The sequence below is a fragment of the Ammospiza caudacuta genome, chromosome 1, assembly GCF_027887145.1.
Source record: "Ammospiza caudacuta isolate bAmmCau1 chromosome 1, bAmmCau1.pri, whole genome shotgun sequence".
NCBI classification, from domain to species: domain Eukaryota; kingdom Metazoa; phylum Chordata; class Aves; order Passeriformes; family Passerellidae; genus Ammospiza; species Ammospiza caudacuta.
The window spans coordinates 115,335,235-115,362,838 of record NC_080593.1 but is presented as its reverse complement, the minus strand read 5'-3'; the positions used below and the strand labels follow the sequence as shown (position 1 = coordinate 115,362,838).

Here is a 27,604-nt window from a genome sequence, read left to right as displayed (position 1 = left end):
GACGCGCGCTGCCTGGCGCCGCCCGGGCCGCCGCCGCCATGGCCACGGAGGACGAGATCATCCGCATCGCCAAGAAGATGGACAAGATGGTGCAGAAGAAGAACGCGGTGAGCGCCGGGACGGGACGGGGGGGGAGGCGGGTCGGTGGCGGCGCCGCGGGCCCCGGCGCGGCTCCGGCCGGCGCCGCCCTCCCTCCTTCCCGCGGGCGCGGGGCCTGTCCCTTCCCGCCGCCGCGCTGCCCGGCGGCCTCGGCGCTTCCCTCGGCGCTTCCCGCGCCGCCCCGCGGGGCCGCGGCGCCTCCCCCGGCCCCGCCTGAGGAGGGGGCACGGCAGCCGGTCCTGCTCCCCGCGGGGCGGCCCCGCCGCCCTCGCCGCAGCGCCTTGGGCCGAGAGGAGGTTCCCGCCCGGGCACCGGCCCTGGCTGGGAGCGGCTGCGCGCTCGCTTCCTGCTGGCTGGAACCGCGGTGCTGGCCTTGGCGGGGAAGGGAAACCTGTCACCCCCTGGAACCCTGCGGAGATGGCCCCCTGTGCGTGGGGTGTTGTCGATTATAGGCGTGAGAGCTGGAGTTTTGGGTGGGATGTGAGTGAAGAGCCCAAACCCAGCTGCGGCAGGGCCAGAGTTGAGTGGGTAAACTTCACAAAGAATAATGTAAGCCTTTTTTCTTCTTCTTTTTTTTTTTTTTCTTTTTAACTTGCAACACTTCTAATTGTGTTTATTAATCTGGAGAATAACTCGTGCCTCAGAACGGATGAAGAATGTAGTTAGGCAGGATTCAGTTGGCTTAGCTCAAGTGTTATTGTCATGTATGCCCTTCATAAAGAACTGAGGTAACATATGGTGGTTATACGGTGCCTGCAAACACATCAAAGTAAGTAAAATCAGAGTGTAGAGCAACAACCAGATAACTGATCCTGGTTATACATAAAATAGCATGAAAGTAAGTTGTCAGCTCTGTTTACTATTTCTTTGTCAGGTGGGCACATTGTTATTCTCTGGAAATTTGTGCTTGTATATGTGCTTGTTGTTCTTCCTGCAAGAAACTATTATATACATAATATTAAAAGGTTTTTTCCTAAATGTAATGATAGTGCATTAAAAGCTTAGTAACAGTAATAGTTGAGAACTCAACACTGCCATTCTACTTTATGGAAGTAATTTTGTTATTGCTTAACACTGGAGAGTATAAAGAGCATTATTAATAATATTTGCATATTTATGGAAATACTGACTGTATTAAACCAAGGAGATTTGTTTAGTTCAGAATACAAACAAATTAATTGTAAGTACACACAAACTATGCTTCAATCTGTGATGTTCCATAATATGGCATGGTTTAACTCTGATATATTTGAACTCTCAAATGATACATTGTGGCAGCAAGACCCTTGTCTAGAAGAAAGAATGTTTTATGACTGGCATTTATTAATTCCATTATTTTTCCCTCTTTATTTTTATTTCTGTTCTCCATGCATTTAAGCACAAAAGCATTTGCTGTCTCACTTTCTTTAAAACTGAAGTAGTGGCTCTTTCCTACAAGGTGTCGAGAGGGTGAAGACTTACTGCCTGAAATGCTTTAATATCATGGTCACGGGACTGATAAAGGGCAGCCAGCTCCATTTTATTTGTAAAACTTCTGATAACAGAAAGAAAATGACCTCTCACAGGTAGCATGAAAATGACTGTTGCTCCTGGGGAGCACCATACCAGGGATGCTGCAGGTGACCACAGGGTATTTCTCTGTGATCTGAGAGGCTTAGGAGTTCGGATGAAATTCCTAACAGCAGCTGGGAACATATATTCACATTCTAGCATGTGTAACATGATTAACTTTCAGAGCTCTGGGGAGCGCTGTGGTGACTCTGGGGTCAGCGTAGGTGTGAGGTGGCTGGGCACAGCTGGCACAGAGCTGGAGCTGGCTGGAGCCAGAGCTGGAGCTTGGTGTTCACCTCTGTGCACTGTGAGAGCAGGGGTGGGAGCGGGGGAGCACCAGAGGCATTGGGCTTTAGTGCTGTGTTGGAACCCAGTTCCTTCAGCCGGGCTCCTTGCTGCACACGGGCGGCTCCTTTGTTGGGCTGATGTTTTCTCAACGAGCTGCGCTGTGGCCAGGAGTGGGGATCTGACGCTTTGTCCAAAGCACGTGTGTGTGGCATGATAAAAACCCTTAGCGGCATCATCAGAGGAGAGGATGTGCTTTAGTATTCAAACCAGGAGATGTCTCTGTGTTTTTCTAAGTCTTTGTCATTTACAAGGTATTTCTTTATTGCACAAAGTGATTTCCTACCTAATTCTGCCCTGTAGTTAAAATGCTAACTTTAGCAAAATTATTAAGGTCGTCTCTATGAAGAGGTACTTTATTCTCTCACAAAGATGAAGGAGAATTGATAAATGCATTCTTACACAAGTATCCACTGAATAATGATACTCTTGACAGCCCCTTGTGTTCCTTTCTCCATTTCTACTCATCAAGAACAGGTATTTGGTCTGTGTCTTTGAATGAGAATGATTTGATGAGACACATTAATAATAAAAGAAAGAAAAAAAACTTTGATACTTGCTCTCTCTGAAGCTGTCAAGAGTCAGATGATAAGAAATGTTTGTCTCTCATACAGAAGGTGACTCTGGCTTGTGGCAAAGCACTCTGTGACATGTCTTTTGATGAGTTAAGAGGGCAGGCCATGCAGACACTCTTTCTGTCAGACTCTTGGTGATTTGCCTTGACTTAGGATTTAATTGTAGCTGAGCACATTTCATAACTATTTTAGTGAAATTATATATTTCACTCGAAATATATCAAAATATATCAATATATTTCACAAAAATATATCATAATGCACAGTGCATTAAATACTAAATCATTATTTTCTCCTTCTTTTGTTTTGAAGGAGGAAGTAATGATTTAGCATTTAATGCACTGTGCCATATGCATTTCTGCCATTGTTTCAAATTGAAATAGATACCACTCCTCCTTCAGAACTGTGATTGGATTAAAACCTGTAGTGCCTTCCTTTGAGCTTCTGTTGTATGTAAGTACACCTTTCTTTCATTAAGCTGCTTAATGAATAGCTATTAAAACTAAGGCTGCACTCATGGATAAAAAAAAATCAAGAATGCTTGAGTAAATTTAGAGAAGAAAATAAAATTGTCTGTGTTATAAAATGTATACTCCTTTAAGTGGAACAAAATTATGACTGGATAGTTCTGCTGTCTTCAAAAATGTGCTTCATTTTCTATTGCCTGAAGCTCAGCTTTTAAAACATGACTATAGAATAGCATTCTGTGCTGTTGTGGTCTGACCAACTGAAAGAAGCTGAGAGGAGTAATCTACTGAGTCTGAATCTACTGATTTCTGTTAAGTGACAAGGTAAAGTGAAAGCCAGCCAGCTTAGGAGAATGGGACATAGCCTTTCATTTTCTATAAAATTACAGAAATGCCTTTAAAAGAGGGTTTATAACAATGGTCTTAATGATTGGGGGGTTTTTTGAACACAGAGGTCTTACATTAGGAGAAAAGTAATTACAAGTTATGCTGTGCAACTTCCACACTAGTTGAGAGATACAGAGAGCATTTTACTTTATGCTAAAAAAAGGGATTATGCAAAGCTATTTAGTTTAAAACCAATTTAAATTAAATTTTAAAGCATCTAATTCATGGTGCACAGTATAATTGGTTAGAGAAATGAAGGCTTAGAAAGGATTGGTGCATTATCAATTTTGGTAATTTGGTACAGAAACCAGCATAAAATATAGATAACATCTGTTAAACTGCTGTTTTTTGGTTGGATTTGGCTTTTTTGTTTTTTGTTTGTGGGGGTTTTGGTGGGTTTTTTTTTGTTCTTGTTTGTTTGTGGGATTTTTGTTTGTTTGTTTGCTTGGTTTTTTGTTTGTTTTCTGTTTTTGTTTTTTTTTAATTTGCTGCATGTCAACCTGCTATGTATCAAGTTGCTAGTATTGGAAAACATTTACTCTGGGAATAATAAATTTGTTTTCACACGTGCAGTTAGGAAGGGATATACCAGGCAAAGGAATTTTGACTAGGCTGTATTTCTAAGATGAGATGAAGAGAATGCTACTTTGCATTACAGTGATACTTTCATATTGAATTTGCAGACTATAATCAGCTGTGTTAATTTTAAAATTACATGCTGTGTACAGTGTGCTAATGACTTAATTAGTTTGGAGGTAAGTTTTATTGGATTATATTTTTTGAAATGGCACATTGACTTCTGTCATGAGTTTTGTTTTGGCTAAGAAAATGTTCTTGAATTTGATTTTGTTTTATAGTAGTGAAGATAATTAATTTGCTTTATTTGGACCTGTGTTTGCACAGAAGAAACCACGCTTATGGCTGTTGAGAGAAAGATATGGTTTAGCATGCCAACTCAATTTAGCACCTGAAAACATTGTGACATTTCTCAGTCTTGCATCATTGCTGCTAAAATTCTGTGGTTAAGACTGGAGAAGTTTTGTATAACATGAATAAAAGTTAAATTGAACTTTTACTATCATAGGAAAATACTAAAACTTTAGCTTTATATGTTAATTGAATTTATGTGAGGTGGGATTTGGTGAAATGTTTGGGTTTGGAGGTTTCTTTGGTCAGAAGTGTTTGAAAAACAAAGGTTGTAGCCAACATTTGAAGGTGTCCAAAGCTGAGGGTTTTTAAATGTGACACCGAAGTTCCACTTCCATCTTTCTCAACCTCCTGGTGACTATTTATCTTTAGTGGTTAAAGTGTAAGACTGCAGTTGTAGCAGAATATTTTAAGTTTCCTTGCAACAGGTATTATAATAGAAGTTGATTAGGGAGAATTTGAAAAGCAAGCAAAATGCAAAATAAAATAGGATGAGTTAAGAGGTAAGTAAAGAAGAGTGAATTAAATTCCACAGATTTGCAAATGGAAATTTTGTGGGATTTATTTCCAAACCTTACGAATTGAAAAAAAAAAAGAAAAAAAGGAAAGGTAATGAACTGAGCCTGAGTGAACTGAAGGGCCTCTTGGATGCCAGGTAGTTGTTGCCTCCCTTCTGTTCATAGCTTCCAGGTTCAGCACCACGTGCACTTGAATAACAGCCAACTCCTCTCAGCCTTTGGGAGGTTTGTGTGGGCTGACAGCCCATGTGCACAGTCAGAAGTGGATGGTGCAGAGCTTTGCTGAAGTAGAGTTGGTAAATCATCAAGGTTGGAGAGGTTAAAGAGAATTACAGAGCTCACATTTATGCAAACTTTTTTAAAGTAAGGCCTGTATTGCTAAAGAATGAATTGTTAAAGTAGCTGGGTATAGACTTTATTAACATCTAATAGTGCAATCTCTGAACTTGAATCATCTATCTAGAGAGCTGCTTACACAGAAGTAGTTAGTACCTTTCCTAACAGTCTTAGCAGGGGAAAAAGAAAAACCCACGATGTGAGGCTTTACCACATCACCACAAATACAGTTAGGAATGATGTCTGTGTATGTTTTTATATATATGTGCATTATTGATGGACTGGGCAGAGCTTCTCAGCTCAAAGTTCTTGTGCTAAAACTGATGTGGTTGTTCTGAACTGAAACTTGCTGCTGTTGTCTGGATTGTTTCTGATGCTGTTAAGCAAAGCACCCTTGAAGATGTGTATTGGTTAAGTAGTAATTGACAGAATGCTTTGATTGTCATTTGAGTTACCTGGGGTAAAACTCCCCTAGTCTTGAGTGAATACTTTGATTTCCAAGTTAAGGCCTGTTAATGCTTAGAGTTTGTGAAGTGGACCATTCCTTATTCTAGTTCTGTGGATAAATTGAGTACTCCTGGTTTGAACCCAGTGTGTGACCCTGAAGGCAGACCAGATTATATTATTGATATTTTATTTGGAGTTCCTGATTGCTACTAAGTTGACTTTTTTATTTTCTTTCTTTTTTTCAGGCTGGAGCCCTTGATTTGTTGAAGGAGCTTAAGAATATTCCCATGACCCTTGAGTTACTACAGGTATGATTTTCTTGTTGTTGTTGTGTTGCAAATGTTAACTCCCTGATGAAGAAGGTGGAGCCAGAAGATTTGAAAGGGGGTTACCCTATTTAAATAGATTCCTAAATTCAAAGTCCTTGGAAGCATCAGTTTTGCTACATGGTAATCTAGCCTCACTTCACCTGATGTAGCACACTTATCTTAAGTATTTTCTTCCAGTATCAAACTCTTAAAGCTTATCTTTCTGATTAAGTTGTGAGTTGTAAATTTTGTCATGGACAGGGAGAAGAGCTGCTTACAAATTTATCAGACATGGAATCTTACCAGACATTTTCACTCTAACACAAGTGAGTGTGTTTCCTTCCTCTTGAAGGAGAATGCACCTGATTATATCTGGTACCATCTTTTCTTATGTAGGTAGTTCTGGTTTTGCCTTTTAAGTGAGGAGAAGCATAGTTGATACATTTTAGGCAAGTTGTATTTGACACACACTATGTGTTTCCCCTCCCTTGTTCTGAGTAATGTATTTCTTAAGGTAATTATACTCCTCTTTTACTCTCCTGGGCTGGAGTGATGGAGGGGTACAGTCTAGCCCAGTTGTATGGATACTCTCACTAATGTTACTTAGATTTACATCTTTAACAATATTTTATATATTATTTGTAAATTCTTTCAAAAAATAAACTTGGTCATCTTTACTTACATGTCAAGTTTCAGAGCTTTTCATGTAATTCATCAGTGAGCAACTTTTGTTCCAAACTAGCCAGACATTCCCTATCTGAGAAAATTTTACAATTTCAGTTAAATCCGAGACCTGATTTGCTGTAGTAGCCACTTAAATTGTAGGAGAGTGAAAAGTATCTGGTCACAGATAAAAAATTAGCTTTAAAGTTCAAATTTTAAAGGTGTCAGAAGCAATAACATTTTTGATTCATGCATCTTATATACTTGCAGGATGTACTTAGTAAGTTATTACTAATAGTATTTCTGACAGAAAATGGGATTTTTAAGGTGTCGCTTTTATGCATGAATACTGGTACAACTCTGATGCTTTGTCTCCTGTGTTCAACTTTCTTCTTTAGAAAGAAAACAAACTCAAAACCCCCTAGAAAAAATACCCCACACAAAACAAGAACAAAACCCAGAAAACCCCTCTGGTTAACCTGATTTTTTGGAATTTCTTTGTGCAGGTCCTAATGCAAATTATATCTTGCATTAAGTATAATAACATTGTTTTGCCTTTGGAGTTAAAAATTTCTCTGCAATAGCTCTGGAATTTCAAGTACTTTGGGATACTCTTGCATGGTGCATTGCCTGTACCTTAGTTAGGAAGCTTTTCATAAATATCTGTTGCTGTATTCAAAACAGTTCCCCTGCATAAGATTGCATTTAGCAACATATTTGGGCTCAAATTTACTTTTTTTTTTCCTTGAGGGTTTGCTAAAATATTAAGTCTGACATAAACTTTCTCTGTTGGCCTCCCAAATTTGCTTAAGCAGTGGTGGGCTTGGAGCAAAAGCTGAAATGCGAAGAAATCATACTCACTGCTCTGGTGGTGGATCATGAGTGTGCCAGTGTCAGGAAGGGTGATGATCATGAGATAGTGGAGGCACTATCTTCCTCTGTGCAGATCAAGACTTCTGACAATTGTGTTTGAATTGATGAAATGAAGAATAAAAGTGAAAAGTGTGCTTCCATATCCATTTTTAAGAAACTTTGAAAGCTGGCTACATTGAGAAAAGCTCTGCTAGCTCTATTATTCCTGTGTAATAAGAGAAGTGATGATTTTTTGTGTAATACCACTGCTACCTCAGCCTGAAATAATGAGGTCCTCTGATGAGTTTCACAGGTATGTGCAGTAGGAAGGTGCCTGTTAGTAGTCTGGACTTGTAGTGGTGTCTTTTGTCTTTCTTGCCACATTTATTTTCACAGAAAGCTGAAGTGATTACAGGCAATAATACCACTGTGTCACATCTGATGAGTTTTATGTAAGCAAGCTGATCCTTGCTCAGCTAGGCAGGGAGCCAGTAGGCTTCCTCTCACAGTTTATCCAGTGGTCTGACTTGCAAATCTGTTTAGCAGCTTCAGAGCATTAAAGGCATCGTGTCCCTGGTACTAATTGTGGTTAGTGCAGAGCTAAATAGTAAGTGACACAGTCAGGCTTTATTTTCACAAACAGGTTTTACAGGAAGTTACACACACCTGTGCAGAACTAGGCTGTGATGTGCAGCCCTTGTTAATGGCTTTAGGACAGTTCACTGGCAAGAAACCCAGGGGTGGTTATTCTTCAGTGGTTGGTTTGGCTCTGCTTTGGTCTGAGTGCTCAGCAGTTCTCTATCCTCACACACAGTTTAAAGTTGGAAGCAGGTCTGCTTCCTTTGGTGGTTGCTCTCCCTCCCCATCTGTGTTCCTTAAACTTTTGCATTTGTTCTGGTTTAGAGAGCACCGGCTGCCCCCATGTGCTCTGCTTTGTGTTCAGTCATAGGTTACTTGTGCTCAATACTGCTTGCACCTACTGAGGGCTGCTGGCCAAAGCTTCAGTGCTTCAGGGTGAAAACAGCTGTCTTAGCAGTCTTTGACTGTCTTTACTCTGAAAGCAGATGAAAAGTGCTCTAGAATTTAAAGTGGGGAAGAATGAAAATACTGGAGTTTTGCACTTAACAGTGGCAACATACAGGACGACTAAGGAAATTTCAAATACTGTCAGCTGGTTTTGGTTTGTCACTAAAACATAGTAATTTTGAGAATATAACACTGATCTTTTGTGACTATCTGTGCCAGTTAGAAGGCAGATAAATTAGTAGATCATTACTTCCTGTCTTCAGGTAGACCCAATCCAGTGCTCTATAAAAGCAAACAAATGAGTTGTTTTTATGTGCTGCTTTAAGAAAGCTGGCAGTTCAGAAAGGTCCCATAAACTGTCCCTCTTGTGTGATCAGAAGAAGAAATTTTTCTGGTTAGTTCTGAGTTTGACTTGAATTTTTGGATTTTACTTAACTAAGTCTGTAAGTTGGTGTGTTTTCCCTTCGCTGATGAGCATAGGCTGTCGTTGTGCCCAGCTATTAATGGAGGGTTGGGTTTTTTAGTAGATACATTTTTCTCATCCAGATGTGGTGTTTTATGGATTTTCAAGGACATGTTATTTTTTTACTGTCTGAACATATTGTTGAGATTTAAGTGTTCAAAATATCAAGAAAATGGACAGTACCATTAATGTGGGTGAGCAGAGTCCATCTTGGAGCATTTTAGTTACAGGTGAGTAACTCTTTGTTTTCTTTCATTCAAAATGCATGTTTAGAGCTGATGCTTAGGCCTGAGGTTATTTAATGTGTTTCCTTGGCTGACATAGCTATGGATTATTTCAGTATGTTTCCGGTTATTTAGCACATCCATGGTGCCTCAAAAAGTGTTGTTTGTGTTGTAAGAAGTAATTTACAGGAACAAATAATTTCCATTTTTAGCAAGCCACAAAGATTTAAATTTTCCTTTTAAGAAGAAGGAAGTTAATGATGATCTACTGCAAAAGTGAGTAGAGTAACTTATATTTAGTGAGTCCTGTAAATGGCAATGCAACAAAACTGAACATCTTAACAGCAAATAAAAAAAAATTACTTATCAGTCAGAATACAAAAAGATAAGAATTTAACAATATAAATAAGGATTTTATTATCTCCTCTTGTGAAGCTAAAAAGGTGGAAATTTTCTGCTTGTTACATGTGCACATTAAGCATAAATCTTCTAAAATGTTACTGTTGAGCTATATTTATGTCCTTATCTTCTGAGTCTTGAAAGGCATGAGTTGTAACTTACTCTCATGTTCGCTCTGTAGGTGGCAGTAGTGGCAAAGGCTTAAAGCTTGTCACCGTCCTGGCCTTTTCGGAAATCTAGGATAGCTCATTCTTTAAAATCTTAAACATAGAGAGTACTGCTTCTGTCTAAAGTCAGAACTCTGTGCTAATGATGCTAATCAATCTCAATATCACCAACATTTTTAGGTACCTAAACCATGCTTGCTCCCAGCTGGGTATTACAGCTTTTTACACAGCCACTAAATGGGAATTCTGAGAGTGTGATGTCAGTGAAGAAGTCAGCAAGCTTCTTATAGTGCTGAAATATAACTACAGTCCTTAACCCTTGTGCCCACAAGCACTGCCCACTCCTCCCCAAATTTTTGTGATGAAGACAGATGGTAATACTGTTGTATTTCTTTTTAAAATGTCCATGTTATTGAAATAATTTTTCTAAAGGCTTGCAGTATTTTATCCTGAGAATCACAAGAAAAAAGGAAACAAACCCACCACAAAAGAAAAAGAAAAAAGATACTGCAAAAATTAATGTCAAAGTACAAATTTATATATATTTATTTGTTAAATTGTTTTCCTGTCACTTGTGATAATGTATATTTCCATTTCTTTTGCAGTCTACCAGAATTGGAATGTCAGTTAATGCAATACGCAAGCAAAGCACAGATGAAGAGGTTACATCTTTAGCAAAATCTCTTATCAAGTCTTGGAAGAAGCTGTTAGGTATGGCAACAGAAACATCCCTGTTCTTGCATGTTTTAACTCTGTGCAGCCTTGGTGCTCATCATTGGCACTGCCTTGCTTTAGACATATTTGTGCTTTTGTGTGAATGTTGAACTTCCTGTGCTGGTGTAATTGGTTTTTTACCCTTTGACTGTCCCCAGGCCATTACTGTGAGAGTGTGTGCAGAGAAACAGTTAATGTATTTTATTGGGGCTGGCAGGCAGCAGGAAATCAGCTTCTCTGATGTGATTAATTTCTGAAGTCTCATTGCCTGCAGTTGAGCTGGAGTGCCTGTACTGAGCACTAACAAACTTCTTGACTGTTTTCTTCATCAAATATAACAAGTACTCTGAAGAACTGGTGCAAAATCTCATGTGAGAGTGTGGAGGCTTTGATGTTTGGTTATGAAGAGAAAAAGACATTAAAATCTCATAGAACTTACAGGTAGTGAGGAACAGAGCTGCACTTTCTAAAACTAAAACCTTAATGATTTTAAACAGCTTACTAATTAGCAACCTAACACTTTTTGTTTAATTTCCCTTAAAGCAATTAATAAGCTTAATACCCTTCTGTTAGGGTTTTATTCAAGGGTATTTGGTGGTACTTAATATATCTGAAAACACTTAAGTCTCAGAATGTGTGCAGATATTTTTGTTCATACATTGTGGTGCACTCTGTTTTGTTTCTTTGTATGTAAGCTTAGGTAAATTAAGATTTTTTAAGCTTAAAATTTTAAAATAGAAAAGAATTTATTTAATTATTTAAATATTTACCATTCTGTCTGGAAAAATATGCCAAATACCAGGAGAGTGTAATTCCCCTACCATTTGAACTCAGCTTCATTTTTATCAGTTGTGAAGTGTTTTATCAGATACATTATTACTGTCTTGTAAATTATATAGAAAATACTCTGACTTTCTAGAAATGGACAACTTGTCAGAACCTTAAACTTTGATGCTCTAGTAAGAAAAAGCAGTCTCTACAGCAAACTTTTTAAAGCTACCTTAAAGACTTTTAACTACCTAATAATAATGTTAGTTTTAGTAGTTAAAATTAGATAATACTATACATGCTGATAAAACACCCTAAAATTCATTATGACCTTAATAATAAAAGTAAATGCATATACAGGATCTTAGTGTAGAATCTGATCAGAGATAACTGGTAAATAGTGAAAGTAACACACTTGTTATTTTTAAAATTAAATCTGGAAGTCCAGCTTTATTAAATCAGTATATAAAAGTAGTAAGGTATATAAGCGGAGAAATTGACTTGTACATTAGCATCAGTTACTCTAAAGACTTCTAAAAGTAGCTGCTGGATTGTGTGATTCAGCTCTCAGTTATTAAAAGTTGTTAGTCTAAGCTTTAAAAACAAAACCCTATCAGTATTTGGTGAAAGTTTTTTTTTTCTTGAAAGTTCAAATTTTTAGAACTGCCACTTAGCTTAGACAGCATAGTAGAGGAGATGCTCTCATTTCCAGCAGAATTCTCACTGGGATTGTGCTCAGATGCTGCTCTCTTAGGGGAGGGGGAGATCTGCCTGATTATTGCTGTCGTTTGACCTAAGGATTTGCCATTTTTTTGTTGAGACACTAAAAATAATTGTCTCATTTTTTTGATGCTTAAGTTCCTTAAGTCAGTCAAAATTGTCTTAATACATTTTGACTTAAAGTTTACTGGTGTTCAAACATTGTGAAACTTGGGGAGTGTCACTCCTGCCTGGAGGGTTTCCATGCTGGAGTAGTCTGGGTAAGGATGTGATGCCTGAAGGTCACAGCAGGTCAGTCTGGGTGTAGGCTGCTGTGCAAAGGAGAGCTCCTGACTTCCCTTCTGCCTCTTTGCTCCCTCCTGTGTTACAACTAGTGCTGGAGTGGCTCTCCAGAAGACCAGAGCTGGGAACTGACCGGTTGGAAAGTAATTGTTTTGTTCATTTCTTCAGGCTTGAAATTTCAACTATGACTTTTTGGTCCAGCCTGTTTGCAGTTGCTGTTTCCTGCACAGGGATTGTAGCAGTAACAAACAGCTGGGGCAAGTGGACCTTCCCCTTTTGTAGCTTACTAGATTCAGATTGTTTTAACACAGTTGGGAGACTCTAACTAAGGCATTTTGCATGAGGTGAAGTCAAACATGTGAGGAGCTGGAAAGCAAATAAGAAATATTTGGCATTTATCAGAGCTGAGTATTTCTTGAGGCAGTGGGTATGTGACCTTCGTTCATATGGTAATTTTTGTTGCACAACAGATATTATTGTGTGTCATTATTGTGCCAGCTCTAGTATAATTGTGGTAATGCACTTACTACATAAAATCAAGTGAATCCTGAAAATACAACACTGCTTACATTCAAAACTTTGGTAGTTAATTTTTCCTTGGTTGTAATGTAGATCTTATAATAAAGCATAGTAAGGCAAATGTTTTGCCTTTTTTATCACTGCTCACTACTCATTAGAACATAAAGTTTCATAAATGTGAAAGATAGGGTATAAGTATGGGTGGGAATCTTACAAAGTACTCTTATTCTGTTTTATCATTAGTTTTGACTTTCTTGGAAGAATGCGCAATACCGTATGTTGAGCTGCTTGAGAAATCAGTTTCGATTATGCTGTTTATAGTGCATGTAAAATGGTATGGAGCAAAGATGGCAGCAGAAGCGGACAGCTGTTAATCGTACCAAGCATTGTACTCAGAGCTCTGAAGTCTTTGTGAGTTATTTTTATAAATGACATTTTGAATTTAGGCAAGAATTGTTCACTGTTCAGGCTGCATGTAATGTTTCAGTTCAATGCTATCAGAATTTAGTTTTTAGGAATGCATGGGATACATGAGTACAAGTCAAAGTGAGTTGTGAATCACCAGATCTTTGTGGTTTGACTTGAGCCTTCCCAGATTTTTTTCTCCAAGCGTTTTTTGGAGGGTTCAGAAGCTGTGCAGCAGAGGGCTTGTGACCATCTGAAGTGATTCACTGGGTGAGCCACAGTGCAAGGTCCCTTTCAGATACTTTCTGAAAGTTAAACTATACTGCAGAGATGGTGACAATTTGCATAAGGAGCTAAATTCAGCTCTCAGAATAAAATGCTGCTGAGTTATAACATGGGATTTACCAATAATGATTGTTTTGCCAAGTAGCTGAATATACAGAGAGTAGGCTGTGCAGATAATGAATCTATGCACACTGAATATACAGAGTATGCTGTGCAGATAATGAATCTATTCACACTCATTTAGGTTGTCAGGAGTGTTTCTTATGTTAGAAAAGCAACAAAAATTCCTTAAGGAGTATAACCCTCATAATAAATAATTACTTGCTGAAATGAAGAGTATACAGTGAAAAAGAATGTCTAGTCATGTAGGTAAAATTTCCTCCAGTAACTTTATATACTGAACTGAAAATGCAGAAGCATGGCACAATATTCTTAACATCAGGTGATAATCTGTTGCCAGTATTGAAAACTTAAAGGGAGGCCACAAACATTTTGAAATGCCTGTTTCAAAGAAGGGCATGCCTGAATAATTTTATTTTAAAAGAGTGTTTAAGTGTTAATAACACCAATCAGGCATCACGGAAGTATTTTACTAAGATTACTTTGCTCACAAAATCTCTTGTTATTTCAAACCTGGATTTGATTCTTCTGGAGCCAGCAGGTGCAGTCTAGGACTATTTTACAGGTATGTTAATGCTGTCATAAGTGTTGTTCAAGGACATCTCAAAGCCTACTGGCTTTGTTCAAAAAAAAAAAAAAAGCTCCTGGCAAAGCAAGTTCTTAAATTAGTCTAATAGCATTTACAAATATTATTTACTTTTGATAAGAGTACGTATCTTTATAAGACATCAAGCAGAATCAAGTGCAAAAACAATTTCAATAGTTTCATTTTCATATCGATTATAAGCTGTAGAAATCACCTCTTGTGAATTGTATATTTGGAACTGTTCATGTACTGTTAGTAGGTCTGTAATTTGTTAAGCTAATAAATGGAGAGATAACAACACACAATGCATTATAGAAGAAAAACACACAGTGAATATGTCCATGTGTCATGGTCTTTTGACACTGATGATAAAAAAATCTTTAGCAAACAGTTCATAATTTTGTTGTTTATTTATGGACTTCTAGATATTCCTCCTTCCAGAGCTACTACTGAAAAGAGACTTTTACTGATCTTATCTTCATGCCTTACTACGTCTTGTAGAGGAATTGCTGACAAGTGTAGCTGCTTGTGCATCTCAAGACTATTTGGTCAGAATCTGGAAAATGGAGCCTAAATAATTATTGCATGTCAAGGTCATTGTTGAATTAATAATTATGTAATATGGTACCTGTTCTCTTATCTCTTTCTTTTCACTTATTTAAACTGAATTCTCAGAAAAATTTCCAAGTTCTGGTAGTGATTCTTGAGTAGGCAACACACAATATCCCGCTAAATTAAATTTTCATGTGCTTCCAGGTAATAACTAGCCCCCTTTCATTAATGTTTCTGGGGAAATTTTTTACTTTAATACTTTTCTTAATCTGAATTTAGATTTATAAATGAATAACATTTCATCTTTATATTTTCTGTTTTTTTCTTTTTACTAGCAAATGTCTAGTGTTGGCTCGTAACATAGTTAAAGAAATCTAGGAGAAAGCTATTAATGGCTTCTAACATTCAGATTAATTATGTTATCTGGCTATATCTTTAAAATTTCTGGTTTGATAACACAAACACTGGTGTGTCTTATTTGACCCTGGAGAGATTTTTCACTGGAGAAGCTTCAGATATCTTTCAAATTAATTACAAGTCCCAGGTAGAAACTGCAGTGCCATTGTTAAACTTTGAATGTCTTATTCCAATGACTAATAGTCTATTCTTGTTACTACCATGTTCTTTGTATTTTAAAGAAGAAGTATTAATATAAATTAGCTTCTCTTATAAAACCAAAGCTTTGAGATTTTTTATGGGTGCCTGAAGATGCAGTAGCTAAAACTGCGAAGTTACATTTTTCAGTCCTAAAATTGGTGACAATTCCCACTTGTTTCTGAAGACAAATTTGGTAAGGTTGAATAGCTGTATGGAGTTGCAAAAAGGAACTGCACAACTTGTAGTTCGTAGTGTATAAATATTTATAATGTTCTGTAGACTTCCTGAGGTGAATCGCATTGGAATTTTTAAAGACATTTCACAGAAGGGCCATTTTTTTCCACCTTACTTTGTTAAAGTTTCTGTGGTTGTTCATAGTTCCCATTAGATGTCATCCTTCCTCTATATTAGAGTCTGGTCATTGAATGTAAAATAAGCTAATTAGTAGGGACTTTTAATTTGTCAGGGATAATTTTTCTATCCCCAGAGGATAGATTAAATGCTGCCTAGCAGGCTGTTAATTGCACTCAGTTCTTTTGTCAATACAGTATTTCAGTAAAACAAGATATCCTCATCACTGTGTGAGTTTAAAGATAGAAAGCATCTCTTCTAGTGCTTTCCAATGTATGAGCCATAAAGTGACTTAAACACTTAGGATAATATTAACTTTATTTTCAGCTTTTTGAAACTAGATTAAGCAAAAACTCTTAAGTGATTAAAGAAGCTCTAGTTTTGAAGACATACTTTCTAAAGATGCCCAGTTTCAGCTGCTCAAGTCTGACCTTGATTTGAGACATCCTTGCATAGACTGCAGCTTAGGAGGAGCTCTGCTTTTATCTGTGTGCCTTGTGTGCATCCTGCCCTCCATAAGGGAAAGAAGCCATTGGGGTATTGGCAGGTGTTGGCAAGTGCCTGCCCTTGGTGAAATGGTGCTGGGCTAAATGGAAGTGTTTGATAAAAGAGATCTGGGTGCCAGCTATACAACTGTAGTGTGTGTGCATAGTAAGCAGGAGATACACAAGTCAGACCTGAATTTGACAACTTGTGTGCCAGAAAAAAATGTGTGGGTAAATGGGCTGAAGCACAGCTCTTGCTTTGCAGGACTTGAGCTGTACTTCAAGATACCTGTTTGATCTACTGGTTTGTCTTAAAGCCTCTGACAAAAATGAACATGTACTTAAAATGTTATGAAGTTAAATAAGATTGTATGCATATTTGGAACATCTTTAAAGATTATATCATGTAATCAGTTGTTGCCATAGAGAGAGGGAGTATGCATGTTAAAAATGGGAGTTTTCTTTCTCTTAGTGCACTTCAGTTGTCATAGCAGAGAATTCATGTGATCCATTCAGTTTATAGTCTTGTCTGCTTTCTTAGTGAAATTCTTTTTATAAACAGAAGTTGTTAAATTGGTCTCTTTATTAGGATTTTTTAAATAGCATTTTCAGCTTATTAAAGACAATCACCGAGTGCATCATCTGTGTTTAATTATCTTTTTATTCCTAAGTGAAATTTCTTACAGATTGAGTACAACATTGCAAACAATGGGTGAACTATTGAAGGCTGGAGAAATACTCTGGAGAAGTATCTGTGTGCATCTCCTTATAGGTGCAGCTGGAGACAGGATAGTAGATTGGTGCCTGGTCTGATTCAGTACTGCTGTCTCTGCTCTCCTTTTATGATGATTTTTTTTAACAAAGTGGTACTTCTTTGGATAAATTCCTTAACTCACAGGTTAAGGAAAGGATCAAAATCATGTTCAGTTTATTGTTCCTATAAAAATAAAGCCAGTACAGTTATTTCTTGCACTATAAAAATCAAATTTAAAAGATTGATATTTGAAGAGACCCAGATTTGTGTTACGTACAACCAAGTTCCTCTGAGAAGCACAGGGATGGGGGTTCCTCTGGAAATAAGGACACTTTTAGATGCTTAAACAAGGATTTACATGCTTAGTTCAGGACATCTTTGTTGGCAAGACTGAGCCTTAACAGATTTCCCTCCTTTTCTTGTCCTGTTTTTAATTAATTTTAAAGTTTGTAATATATGCTTATTCCAGTAATACAGTCTACGAATTTAGAAGTGTAATAGCAGCTTTATAAGGGCTGGAGAAAAGGAATTCACGAAATCTGTCAATCAGTGATGCCTCTGTAGGCAGTAGAGAGCCACCCTTTCTAGAGAACAAATCAAAGCCGGCACTCAATTTAGCCACTCTGAAATCCTCTTTACAATGGAAGGGTGTATGCATTTTTGCTGTGCTGGAGTTAAATGTTGTGATTGCTCTTTTCTATAAAGACTTTTGTCCTTATTCTTTATAAAATTGTAGTGAAACATAACTTGTATAGGAATGGCAGATTCAAATATATTTAAATACTGAGGCAAGTATTTAAAGAGCTATCACAGAAAATACTATCTGTGTGTCCGGAAAACTTTGAAAATATGAAAGTGACTTTATATTTTGCCAACTATGGTCTCTTCCACAATATAGTTAAAAAGAATGGCATGTATGTAGTAGGAACTTATTAAAGCATGGAAGACAAATTCCAGAGACTTGATACAATACCTGGGAAGTTGCTGTCTACCTAATGCAGGAATGTTGGAAAAAATGAATCATAAATGTCTATGTTTCCATCATGTCTTCGCTGCCAGTTTAAGCAGATGCTGGACTTGACTCAAAGCATCTGAAGTGTTGTCATGTTTTCCATTTCCTGCATTGGGAGGGTGTTGGGAAGTGGAAGGCTGTACTGCAAGAGAAGGTCAAAGCAGAGAGTGGGAGATGATAGCATTTCTAACTGATTCAGGAAAAATCATGATATTTTATCACTGCTTTAAATCAGTTACTATTTCTGGGTAGAAGAGAGTTTCTCATGTTTTGTATTTCCAGATGGACCTTCAACTGATAAAGATTCTGAAGAAAAGAAGAAGGAGCCTGCATCTTCCTCACAAAACAGCCCTGATGCCAGAGAAGAAAGGTGCTTAATTCTCAATGGCTGTGCAGATAGTCTCACTCAGTATAAATTAACATTAAACTATTTGGTCTGAATTGGTAATGTTAGAGACAGCTGCCGTGTTCTTTTCTGAAAGATAGAGTTGTACAAGAAACAGTGTGTTGTTGGGGAAGTAAACTGTGCTACAGTAGACATGAAAAAAAAAAACCAACAAACACAGGTCAAGATGGGGCCAGACAAGTTTTGTTTATCCATCTGTTGGGTCTGTCAAATATTCTGCCCTCTCTCGGTACTAGCACCCAGCTTTGAGAATTGTAAAACAACTTTCTCTGCTTTCTGGTAGTTGCATATGCTTCTTTTGTGTGTTAGCTTTTAAATTTAATAAACATTCTGTACTTTTTTTGGTAAACACAGAGTATGTTACCAGAAAAAGAAGCCTGCATTAATGTCACTGCAGGAGCTAAAAAACATTTACAAAAGAGTATTTGCAAGCCCATTTCTTCTATACATTTCTGACTTCAGTGATCTCTTTTCAGCAGCCATTTTAAAATTGAAGTTTAACCTCTAACTGTATGTCCAGATGGGAGATGAAAACTAGGTTTACAGTTTGCAAAACTACATAAATTGTGGGGGTTTTTTTGTGACCATGGCACCCCTTCAGTACAGTAAGCAGATTGAGTGCAAGGCATGCAGAGTGAATGTTGGTGTGATGTATCGTCACTGTTTCTTAAAGTAAAGGTCTGTGGGAGGAAAAAAGGTTTCATGTTAATGTAAAGAACTGAGAATTAAAGCTTCTGTGCCATATAATGGAATGAAATACCTGCTGTGTCTCTATTGTGTGAAATACCCTAGTGAATAGTCTAAAGACACTTTAAAAATTGTATTGACTCTAGGGCTATAAATAACTTTTTTAAAAGGTGGTTTGTGTTCTTATTTTGGAATACCATCAAATGGATGTAGCAAAAGACCCGTATTTTGCCCAGAAACAAAGTTATTTGAAGGGGGAAAAAACGAAAAAGCATTAATATTGGTTTTCATTTTGCCTTTTTTTAGCAGTTCAAGTAGCAATTCCAGCAGCAGGAAGGAGGAGGGTAGTGCTCCCTCAAATTCTTTCATCCCTTCTTTTCCCCGGGCTCCAAGCACTTCAGACTCTGTACGAGTGAAATGTAGAGAAATGCTCTCTGCAGCTCTCAGAACAGGAGGTGAGCTTTGTAGACTATATTTTCAAGTTTAACTATTTCCTTCCTTTCTATTTCTGTCTTTCCCACTCTACTTTTTCTCCTACCCTGTAGGGAAGAATAAACCCTGTTTGCATCCATTTGTGTGTGTAGACCCATAAACCAGTTCACCCAAGGTGCAAGTAACGAGTAACTTTCATGGCATGGGGATGCTTCAAAATGCATTTTTGTTGCTGCTAATTCATGACATTTTGTGGCTCAGTTCATCTGATACATTGCCAACAGGGGACCTTGTTTTCAGGAATGTTATTGCCTCCTTAATGCTTCATTTGAATCTTCTTGTAGAGGCTGCTATTTTTTTTGTCTCAGTCTTTTTGACGGAGAGGTGTGACTACATGCAACGCTGCCTTACACCAGAGGTCCTGGGAACCTTCAGATTTTAGTTTTTGAAAGCTCTCTTTCTATTTTGATTTATTCTTGACATTTCATTAAGCTGGCTTGCAATAATAGAGTCTTGCATTGCTCTTAACCTCATGCCTTTTGGGTATCTGTAAATTCCTTGACTGTTCGGATATTTTTTCTTTTTATCTCTCATATACATTCAGGTGTCTTTAAACTGACAAATTAAATTATTTGCTAGATAAGGAGCAAACTGAAAGCTGGACTTTTCAGAATTACCTGATTTTTTTCTGGTGCATCCTTATCTTTGTCAAAATTATGACCCAGCTCCTGTTTCTCTGTTCTTAGCTTAGTGTAACTTGGCCCAGTGTAAGTAGACTTCTGAATCATCTGTGCTTACTCTCTTCACTCTTTTATTCTTTCTTTTGGTTCATAGAAATTCAGGTATAGAGAATAAGCAAGGCTGACTAAAGACCACAGATTAGTTGTCATCTGGATATATAGTTCATGGACTTCTTTTGGGACCGGACAGTCACATACAGCATCTTAGTATTCATAATTCTATGTAGTCTTCATTTTAAATAGTTTTCCAGAAATCTTTTTTGCTGTGTTGCTTTCTACAGTGCATGTAAACTGATGATCCATGAGTTTAAAAGATAAGTTTATTTTATTGTTTTATGACCTTTGGTATGAGATCAAAGGATAAATGATGTTAGGGTTACTCACTGAAATATAACCATGTTGAAATGAGGCAAACATTATATGCAATTTGTTTTTAAGCTGCTTTGGAAAGGTAGATGTCTTTGTGGGGAAGCATTTTGGTCAGAAACAGTAAACAGTTATCTTGAGACATTTTAGTTCAAGTGTTTTACTGCCTTCAAGACTGCTGTGGTCTATTTCTTCTAATTTATGTCTTTTATGACACATCTCTGCTTTGTATTTTAAAAAAATCTAATAAGATTGTTTGTTATTTAATTACCATGTTTCTAATGAAATCTTTCTCTTCCATGCATGCAAAACATCTATTTGCTTATTCTGGTATTGTATGGACCAAAACAATTGATTAAACATGATATAAAATGTTTCCATTTTATAATAGTTAGTTCTATGCACAGGCTGTGGAGATGGGAGAGATGCCAAGCCATTGGAATATTTTAGATTTTTCTATGTAACAATGGATTTGTTCCTATTTGTGCTTGCAACTAGGTACCAGAAGTTTTTTGGTTTTTAAAAGTTTTTGACTCTTTTAAACTTATTTTCTCCTTCTTTTGCTTACTTGTGTTCTTCCAAGTAATAAATTTTGAAAGGTTAAGTACATAGTAAATTAAAATTACGTATAGAACAAGAAGACTCACTGCAAGTGTTTTATAATTTGCTGAGTTTCAGTGTTCTGGAACTGTAGGAATCTCAATGATATAGAGTCAGGTTGCTAATATTTTATCATTTGTTTTCCTCAGATGATTACATTGCTATTGGTGCTGATGAAGAAGAGCTGGGTTCTCAAATTGAAGAAGATATCCTTTGTTGTATATGTGTGCTCTAGAGTGGGAGTATTTGTGAAAAACACAGTAATTTTCAAATTAATTAACTTGATCTATATATTGAGTGTTTTTATATTTCATATAAAACAAAAGTGGTAACTGGGTTCAACACATCAGTACATAAATTTAGTGTTCAAAAAATCAGCCCAACCTAAATGATTTGCCTTAAAATATGTAGGAATGCATGTAGGTGAGTGTGTGTGGGTTCTTTTCAGCTCAATATGTTTTCCTTGTAGCAGCAATATTATATCTTACTGAAGCATTCTTACATAAAATGCTGGGCTCTTCTATGCTATTTTAAAATCTTTTCTTGTTAACAGTCTTAATCATTTTCTAGTGTCTTTGTTTAATTTTCTACAAGTTTATTTCTAAATGAATTCACGGTTCTCAAAAGGTGGTTCTGGTACCATTGTTTGAATCATTCCAGAACAGAGGTCTGGGCTTCTTTTTTTAACAAAAAAATTTGTGTGAGTGACCTGTCATTGTTTGAATATTTCATTCAGAAATTAATTAATTCTCAGGATGAAATCAAGAAACTGGACATAAAGTTATGCAGGACTTTTCACAATTACAGTTGAGGTCCTGCTACCCAAAAATTCATATTTCACTGACCCTGTACTAAACTATGATTAGGCTTCTGAAGGTTGTGAATTCTGCTGTGTTGAACAGGAAAGTAGCTGTCGGTTGGGGTGGGGGAGGACTTTATGGACAGTGGAGAAGTGCATTGGTTTAGAGCTTGCCCCCCAGAATGAATCCTTTCTAATGCTCTGTTTTACTTGTTAATGTTTTACTCTATTTGACTTATCCATGTTTTGTTCCTTAAATCCAAAGCACCTATTTTTCAAGAATTAAAAAATACTGATATGAAATACAAAAATAGGGTACGAAGTAGGATAGCAAATCTCAAGGATGCAAAGAACCCTAACCTAAGGAAAAATGTATTATGTGGAAACATTCCTCCTGACAAATTTGCTAAAATGACAGCAGAGGTAAGTAAAGCACAGGTCTTGAAATATTCCCATCTTGGGCTTACATCCTGGCCTGTATTTATTAAGTATAAAAGTAATTTGTGTAAGCTGGCATACTTCTGAACGACTGTGGCTTTTTTGTGGCTTGCAGAATCTGAATTACAGGGCTGTTTTGGGGTAGAGGGCATGAAAGTGTCTTTAAAAGTCAAAATAGATCTAAAAATTCAAATGAAAAATGAGATTTTATGGGAGAGAAAAATGAAAGCACATCTTGTTAAACATCTTTTTTCAGTTCTGCTTCTATGCGTTAGATTCTGCCCCCTCAAATGAAAATATAAAGGAGTGTCTTGGAGACTGAGAGAAATTAGTTGTGGTCAACTAATGAAAATTGTGACTAACTTTATTCCAAAAGAAAGTTGTGCTGGGCTTTTTGGGTGGTTGATTTTTTTTAACTATAGCTTTACATAAAGGTTAGGCCCAACAGAGGCTGGTGAAAGAATGTGTAAGAAAAGCAAGTTGTACCTTCAGTATGTATTTTGATTTTCTTTGTTCTACATATTTAGAACAAACTTATATTTTGTCCTGTCCAGTGCACATTCTTTGTTTGATTGATGTTTTGGATTGAAATGTCAAATGGCTAAAACCCACTCAGTGTTAAGATTACTTCTTAACAGTAGTGAAATTGCATTGGTACAAGATTTTCATTCCACATCTACATGGGATGGTGAATAAAATTGTATTGAAGAAAAATGTAACAAATTGGTTTTGCTGTGCACACTTGATTACTAGACCTTGTGGAGATCTTCTGCACTAAAACTATTTTAAAGGAAAAAGAAAATGGGCAATTCTGAACTCTTTGCTTGGTGTTTAGAAACGAAGTTAATATGATTTTTGGTGACATATGGTAAATTATGGCTCTACTGTATTTATCAGTACAAATATAGAAGTCCAAAAAAAGTAAATTTTTTCCTGTAATAAATGTTTCATAGGTCAATGAGATATTTATCCAAGGATCCAACCTAGCATCTTTTTTGCCTCTTTGGAGGTCTTCTAAGTCTTCTACCTTGCCTCACTTACATTTCTGAACTTCAGAAGTGTATTTGCATAGAAATGTTTCTAGATGCTTGATGTTGTACTTTTTTTTCCTATCTGTGTTAAAAAAGAGAACATTTTTAACTTCTTGTAGCTTCTGTGCTGTGAAATAGCCCAGCTTAAGTCTTGTAAAATTAAAAATGTGTAGAATCACATTGCCCTTCAACAGAGTTGTTGTTCATGGATTCTAAATAAAAAATTGTATTGGCTTGCACAGTGGTAACTTGTTTTAAAGCTAAAACTCTCTAGTAAACTCTGTCTTGCTCTTTGTCATTTGTAGGAAATGGCAAGTGATGAGCTGAAGGAAATGCGCAAAAATCTGACCAAAGAAGCTATCAGAGAGCACCAGATGGCTAAAACAGGAGGTACCCAAACTGATCTGTTTACATGTGGCAAGTGCAAAAAGAAGAACTGTACATACACCCAGGTGCGTGCTTATTCCGACTCTTGGTTTTCCTTTTTCAAACCTTAAGTCCTATATAAAGATTGTCAGAGGAAAAAAAAATGGAATTGCAAAATGAACTTCCAGCAAAATGTTGATAAATTACAAAATGTGAAGGTAGCTGGATCTACTTAGTTGTGCTTATGTAAAGCAAGTTTGTTATATTTATTTGCCAAAAACTTTATGTAGATCCAAGCTGAGTATCTGTATAGACTGAAACTTGAGTTTCTTTGCAATGCTGGATTCTTGATAATTCTCAGTGCATCATATTCGTAAGGGTTTTATGTGGAGGAGAGAGACTTAGAGGGACTAAGTAGCAGAAAATTATATGTATATATATGCACATGTATATTTATATATGTATTTAATGTACCATTTGACTAACACAAGACCCTGATTTGCAGTCGTTCCTACAGCCACAGAAAGGGTGCTTTAATTGGCTTAACTGTGCTTCAGGGAATGTCATTTTCATCACAGCTGCATTTATATTTTGTACTGTTCATCAGATGCTTTAAATAGCAAGTTGGTTTTCAGTCATAAGACTTTTAAGCCTTTGCATTGGTAAATGTATGTGAAGCTGTACTGACCATTGTACTTTTAGTGCAGAATCTTCTCCTAGAAATACATGCACAGTTTCAGTGCAGAAATTGGTATTTTAGTGCTACTAAATCTCTCAAAATCCAAGTCTATCATGGCTTTATAGCGAGGCAAAAAGCCCAGTTTCAGTTGATACATAAAGTTAACTTGTATTTCTATGCAAATTTGTTTCCTTAATGTTAAACTTTGATTTAAACAGTTACATTGAACACACACTAACAAAAATTGAAGATACTAATTTTCCTTTTCCGCTCTGGCTCTTGCCTTTGCCAAAGGTTCAAACCCGCAGTGCTGATGAACCCATGACAACGTTTGTTGTCTGTAATGAATGTGGAAACAGATGGAAGGTAAGACTGTTAGACTGCTCTGCATATCTGATAGCAGGCAGCCAGCCTCTGTGCTTAATTTGGGTTTACAGTAAATGTGACAAACCAGTTTCTGTTGACTTTTGGTTACTTCTTAACCCATTAATGATATTACATCTTGAGATTGCAAAGTAGCTTTAAATTAGAAATGTATTTTTGACTGAAGGTATGAGATCTCTCTAGAAAGTTGGTGGCAAAGGGGGAGAGAAGACAGGACTTAGGCCTTGCAACATTTAGTTACAATACTGCTTTGCCGTGGGAAGTGGTGACAAGCTAGTCACCGTTTTCTCTTTCTTCACCCAAAGTTCTTTTAACTGGTTTTAAACCGTGCTTTGGTGAGTGTAACAGGCCTTTTTTAGACCTTTTGTTGTTATTGTTTTTTCTGGTTTTTTGCTATTCTGAAAAGAAGAAGCAATAGAAAAGAGAGATGGCTGCTGCTGTATTCCTGTGCCAGGATAAGTGTAGGGCAGTGATAACTTAATTGAATCTTTTTTTTAAGTTTGGGAAACAGGAATTTATAAAGCTTCTGAGAAACATTGGTAGTTCAATAAAACAGAGAAAAACTGAAATGAAGGCTTGTAAAATTTACAGTTTAAGGTGTGATCACATGCCATAGGAAGCATGATAACCTCATTCTCTGATTTTTCTATGTTAAGAATGCTGCAGCTCTGCAGGGCCATGCCACGGTGTACGTTAAGATTTCCACATAAAAAAATATTTTATGTATCTTGGTTTACACAGCTTATTGCTGAATATTGGCTCTGAGATATCTAAATAATATCTATAAAGCTGAATATAGGCTCTGAGATATCTAAATAATATATATAAAGCTTAGAAATCATTTGATGGAATTGTTTGCAGTAACTGGAAAAGTATATTTGTCCTTAAAACCTTATGTAAGGTTGCAGTTACAGAAGTGTCTGTATACAGATGCCTGAAGGCATGGTTAAAATATAAGTGCTTTAATTAGTAATTTCCATATCCTAAGTATGGTGTTGTATTTCTGTTTATTCTTGTAGAGGTTTAGAAGTAAGATGTATAAAGATTTCATGAAGCATTATTTTCTTTTGGCAGTTCTGTTAGAAGAAGAAATTGTCAAGACATCTGGACCAGTATGAACGAGGATTTTGTAATTAGCTTTAAAAACTAGACTAAGCATTTAGCTTCCTGCAAATGAGAGGGTTTTTTGGTTTTTCTTTTCTTTTTATTTCAAAGCAGCATACATGCCTCAAGTTAGCCTTTGTTTTGACACAACCATCATTTCCTTAAATGCCTTCCTATAGCTGGTAGTCAGTAGGATCAGGTTGCTCAATTGTATGGTGAATTTTAAAATATTTTTTCATTTTTATAAGTAAGTTGACATTAAACTTTTACCAGTTAAACATTTTGGTAATTGTCTTGTTTTTTCTAACTATGTGAATAATGTACTGTATTTTTTGTGGTCTGAAATATACACGCTCCTCCTGTGTGTATTTTGCCTCTCCACATGTGCTTGGTTGTAAGAATGAAATTTGTTTCTCTCTGCTCTGTTCACTTTGCTTTGCAAGCAGAAAAAGTATATAAGTTCCTCATAACATTAAGCTCAGTTGTTAACTAATACACAATTTAATTAACTCTTTACTTTGTGTGCTCTTTGTGGACTAGGACTAAATTTGCAGTCATGGGGTTTGAATATTTGTTAGTGGAAATGATGACCTCTTTTGCAATGGTTGGTTAAGCTTGTTTATGTAACCAGCTTTGATCAATGCAATATATTTTATTGCCCAAAGCATGTATTTTACCTTTTATCAGCAGGCATTATTTCTAAGAATGTCCTAAAATAGTGGTTAAATCTGATTTGAGTGTTCAGTCTTGCTTAATGTGCTTGACAACCAACTTGGGCTTAGACTTTGTAAATAAGCAAAGGCATTGTGTTGTAGGCTATCCTGATAACACCAGCTAAGCAATTCATTACATTAAACTGGCTGTGGAGATAATACTATACTCCCTTCATTTAAATGGCATTGATTTTGTTCATGAAATGATTTTTTGAAATGTAGGGTATCTGGTGTCCATCATAGACCTGCAAGTGAGAATAAATTACTAAAATTATGATCTTTTCCATATGAGAAATTATATAAATGCTGCATTTTTAGAATTTGCTTTTTAGCAGTGCATGTTTAGAATTATTTGCAAATGTGTTTTCAAGAAAAAACATGTCAACATCTTTCAAAGAGATTAAATTCATTAAATCTAATTTTATATTACTTAATTTGTTAGAGTTTGGGGCTGAGGAGGTCTATTTTGGCACTGTATAAATTATTCATGAGGGAATGGGAAGAGTATGCGCAGCTCCTGGAAAATAAATTCCTTGAATGTAAAGGAAAACCAAGTTTTTCTATGTTGAATGTTTTTTGTGTGGTAGTGGCAACTGTAACAAATGAGTTGGAAATAGTATGATGACACTTGAACTTTGGGAGACAAGAACTGTTTGGTTAATACTTGATACAGAAGCTTTTCCAGTCAGCTTATGCAAGGAAGTGTGGCTTTTCTGCTGAAGGATACAAATTATTAAAATAAAAGAAGTTTTGTTACAGACGATTTTTTTAAGCAGAAAATTGCTTAGCATTTAAAGTTTCTTGAATAGATTTTTATATATAAACATTTTAACTCAACTTATGCTAATGCTTTTTAGAAAATATTTTTTTCTACTAGCAGCATAGCTTAATTTTTAACCTGTATGTAGGTCCATTGGCAGGATTGCTTCCTAAGAGTTACTGAAAGATGTAAATT

The 27,604-nt window shown here is 36.6% G+C and overlaps 1 protein-coding gene across 2 annotated transcripts; it reads left to right on the top strand.

Moving 5' to 3' along the window:
- Positions 1 to 26,355, top strand: TCEA1 (transcription elongation factor A1). Of its 2 annotated transcripts, none has more exons than XM_058805567.1 (10): positions 1 to 107; positions 5,898 to 5,960; positions 10,360 to 10,465; positions 18,187 to 18,274; positions 19,304 to 19,452; positions 21,285 to 21,341; positions 22,203 to 22,357; positions 23,709 to 23,855; positions 24,743 to 24,814; positions 25,907 to 26,355. In XM_058805567.1, the coding sequence occupies exons 1-10, from the start codon at positions 39 to 41 to the stop codon at positions 25,913 to 25,915; spliced, it is 915 nt and encodes a 304-aa protein (XP_058661550.1). In that variant the 5' UTR covers positions 1 to 38; the 3' UTR covers positions 25,916 to 26,355. The 2 variants fall into 2 exon arrangements, with proteins under 2 accessions (XP_058661550.1, XP_058661558.1); XM_058805575.1 differs by lacking the exon at positions 1 to 107 and adding an exon at positions 3,004 to 3,023.
- Positions 26,356 to 27,604: the final 1,249 nt, after the last annotated feature.

Coding starts and splice junctions, on each gene's coding strand:
- TCEA1 (XM_058805567.1), top strand. CDS start 39: ATGGCCACGGAGGACGAGATCATCCGCATCGCCAAGAAGATGGACAAG. Junction 10,466..18,186: donor GTCTTGGAAGAAGCTGTTAG/GTATGGCAACAG, acceptor TTGTATTTCCAG/ATGGACCTTCAACTGATAAA. Junction 19,453..21,284: donor TGCAGCTCTCAGAACAGGAG/GTGAGCTTTGTA, acceptor TGTTTTCCTCAG/ATGATTACATTGCTATTGGT.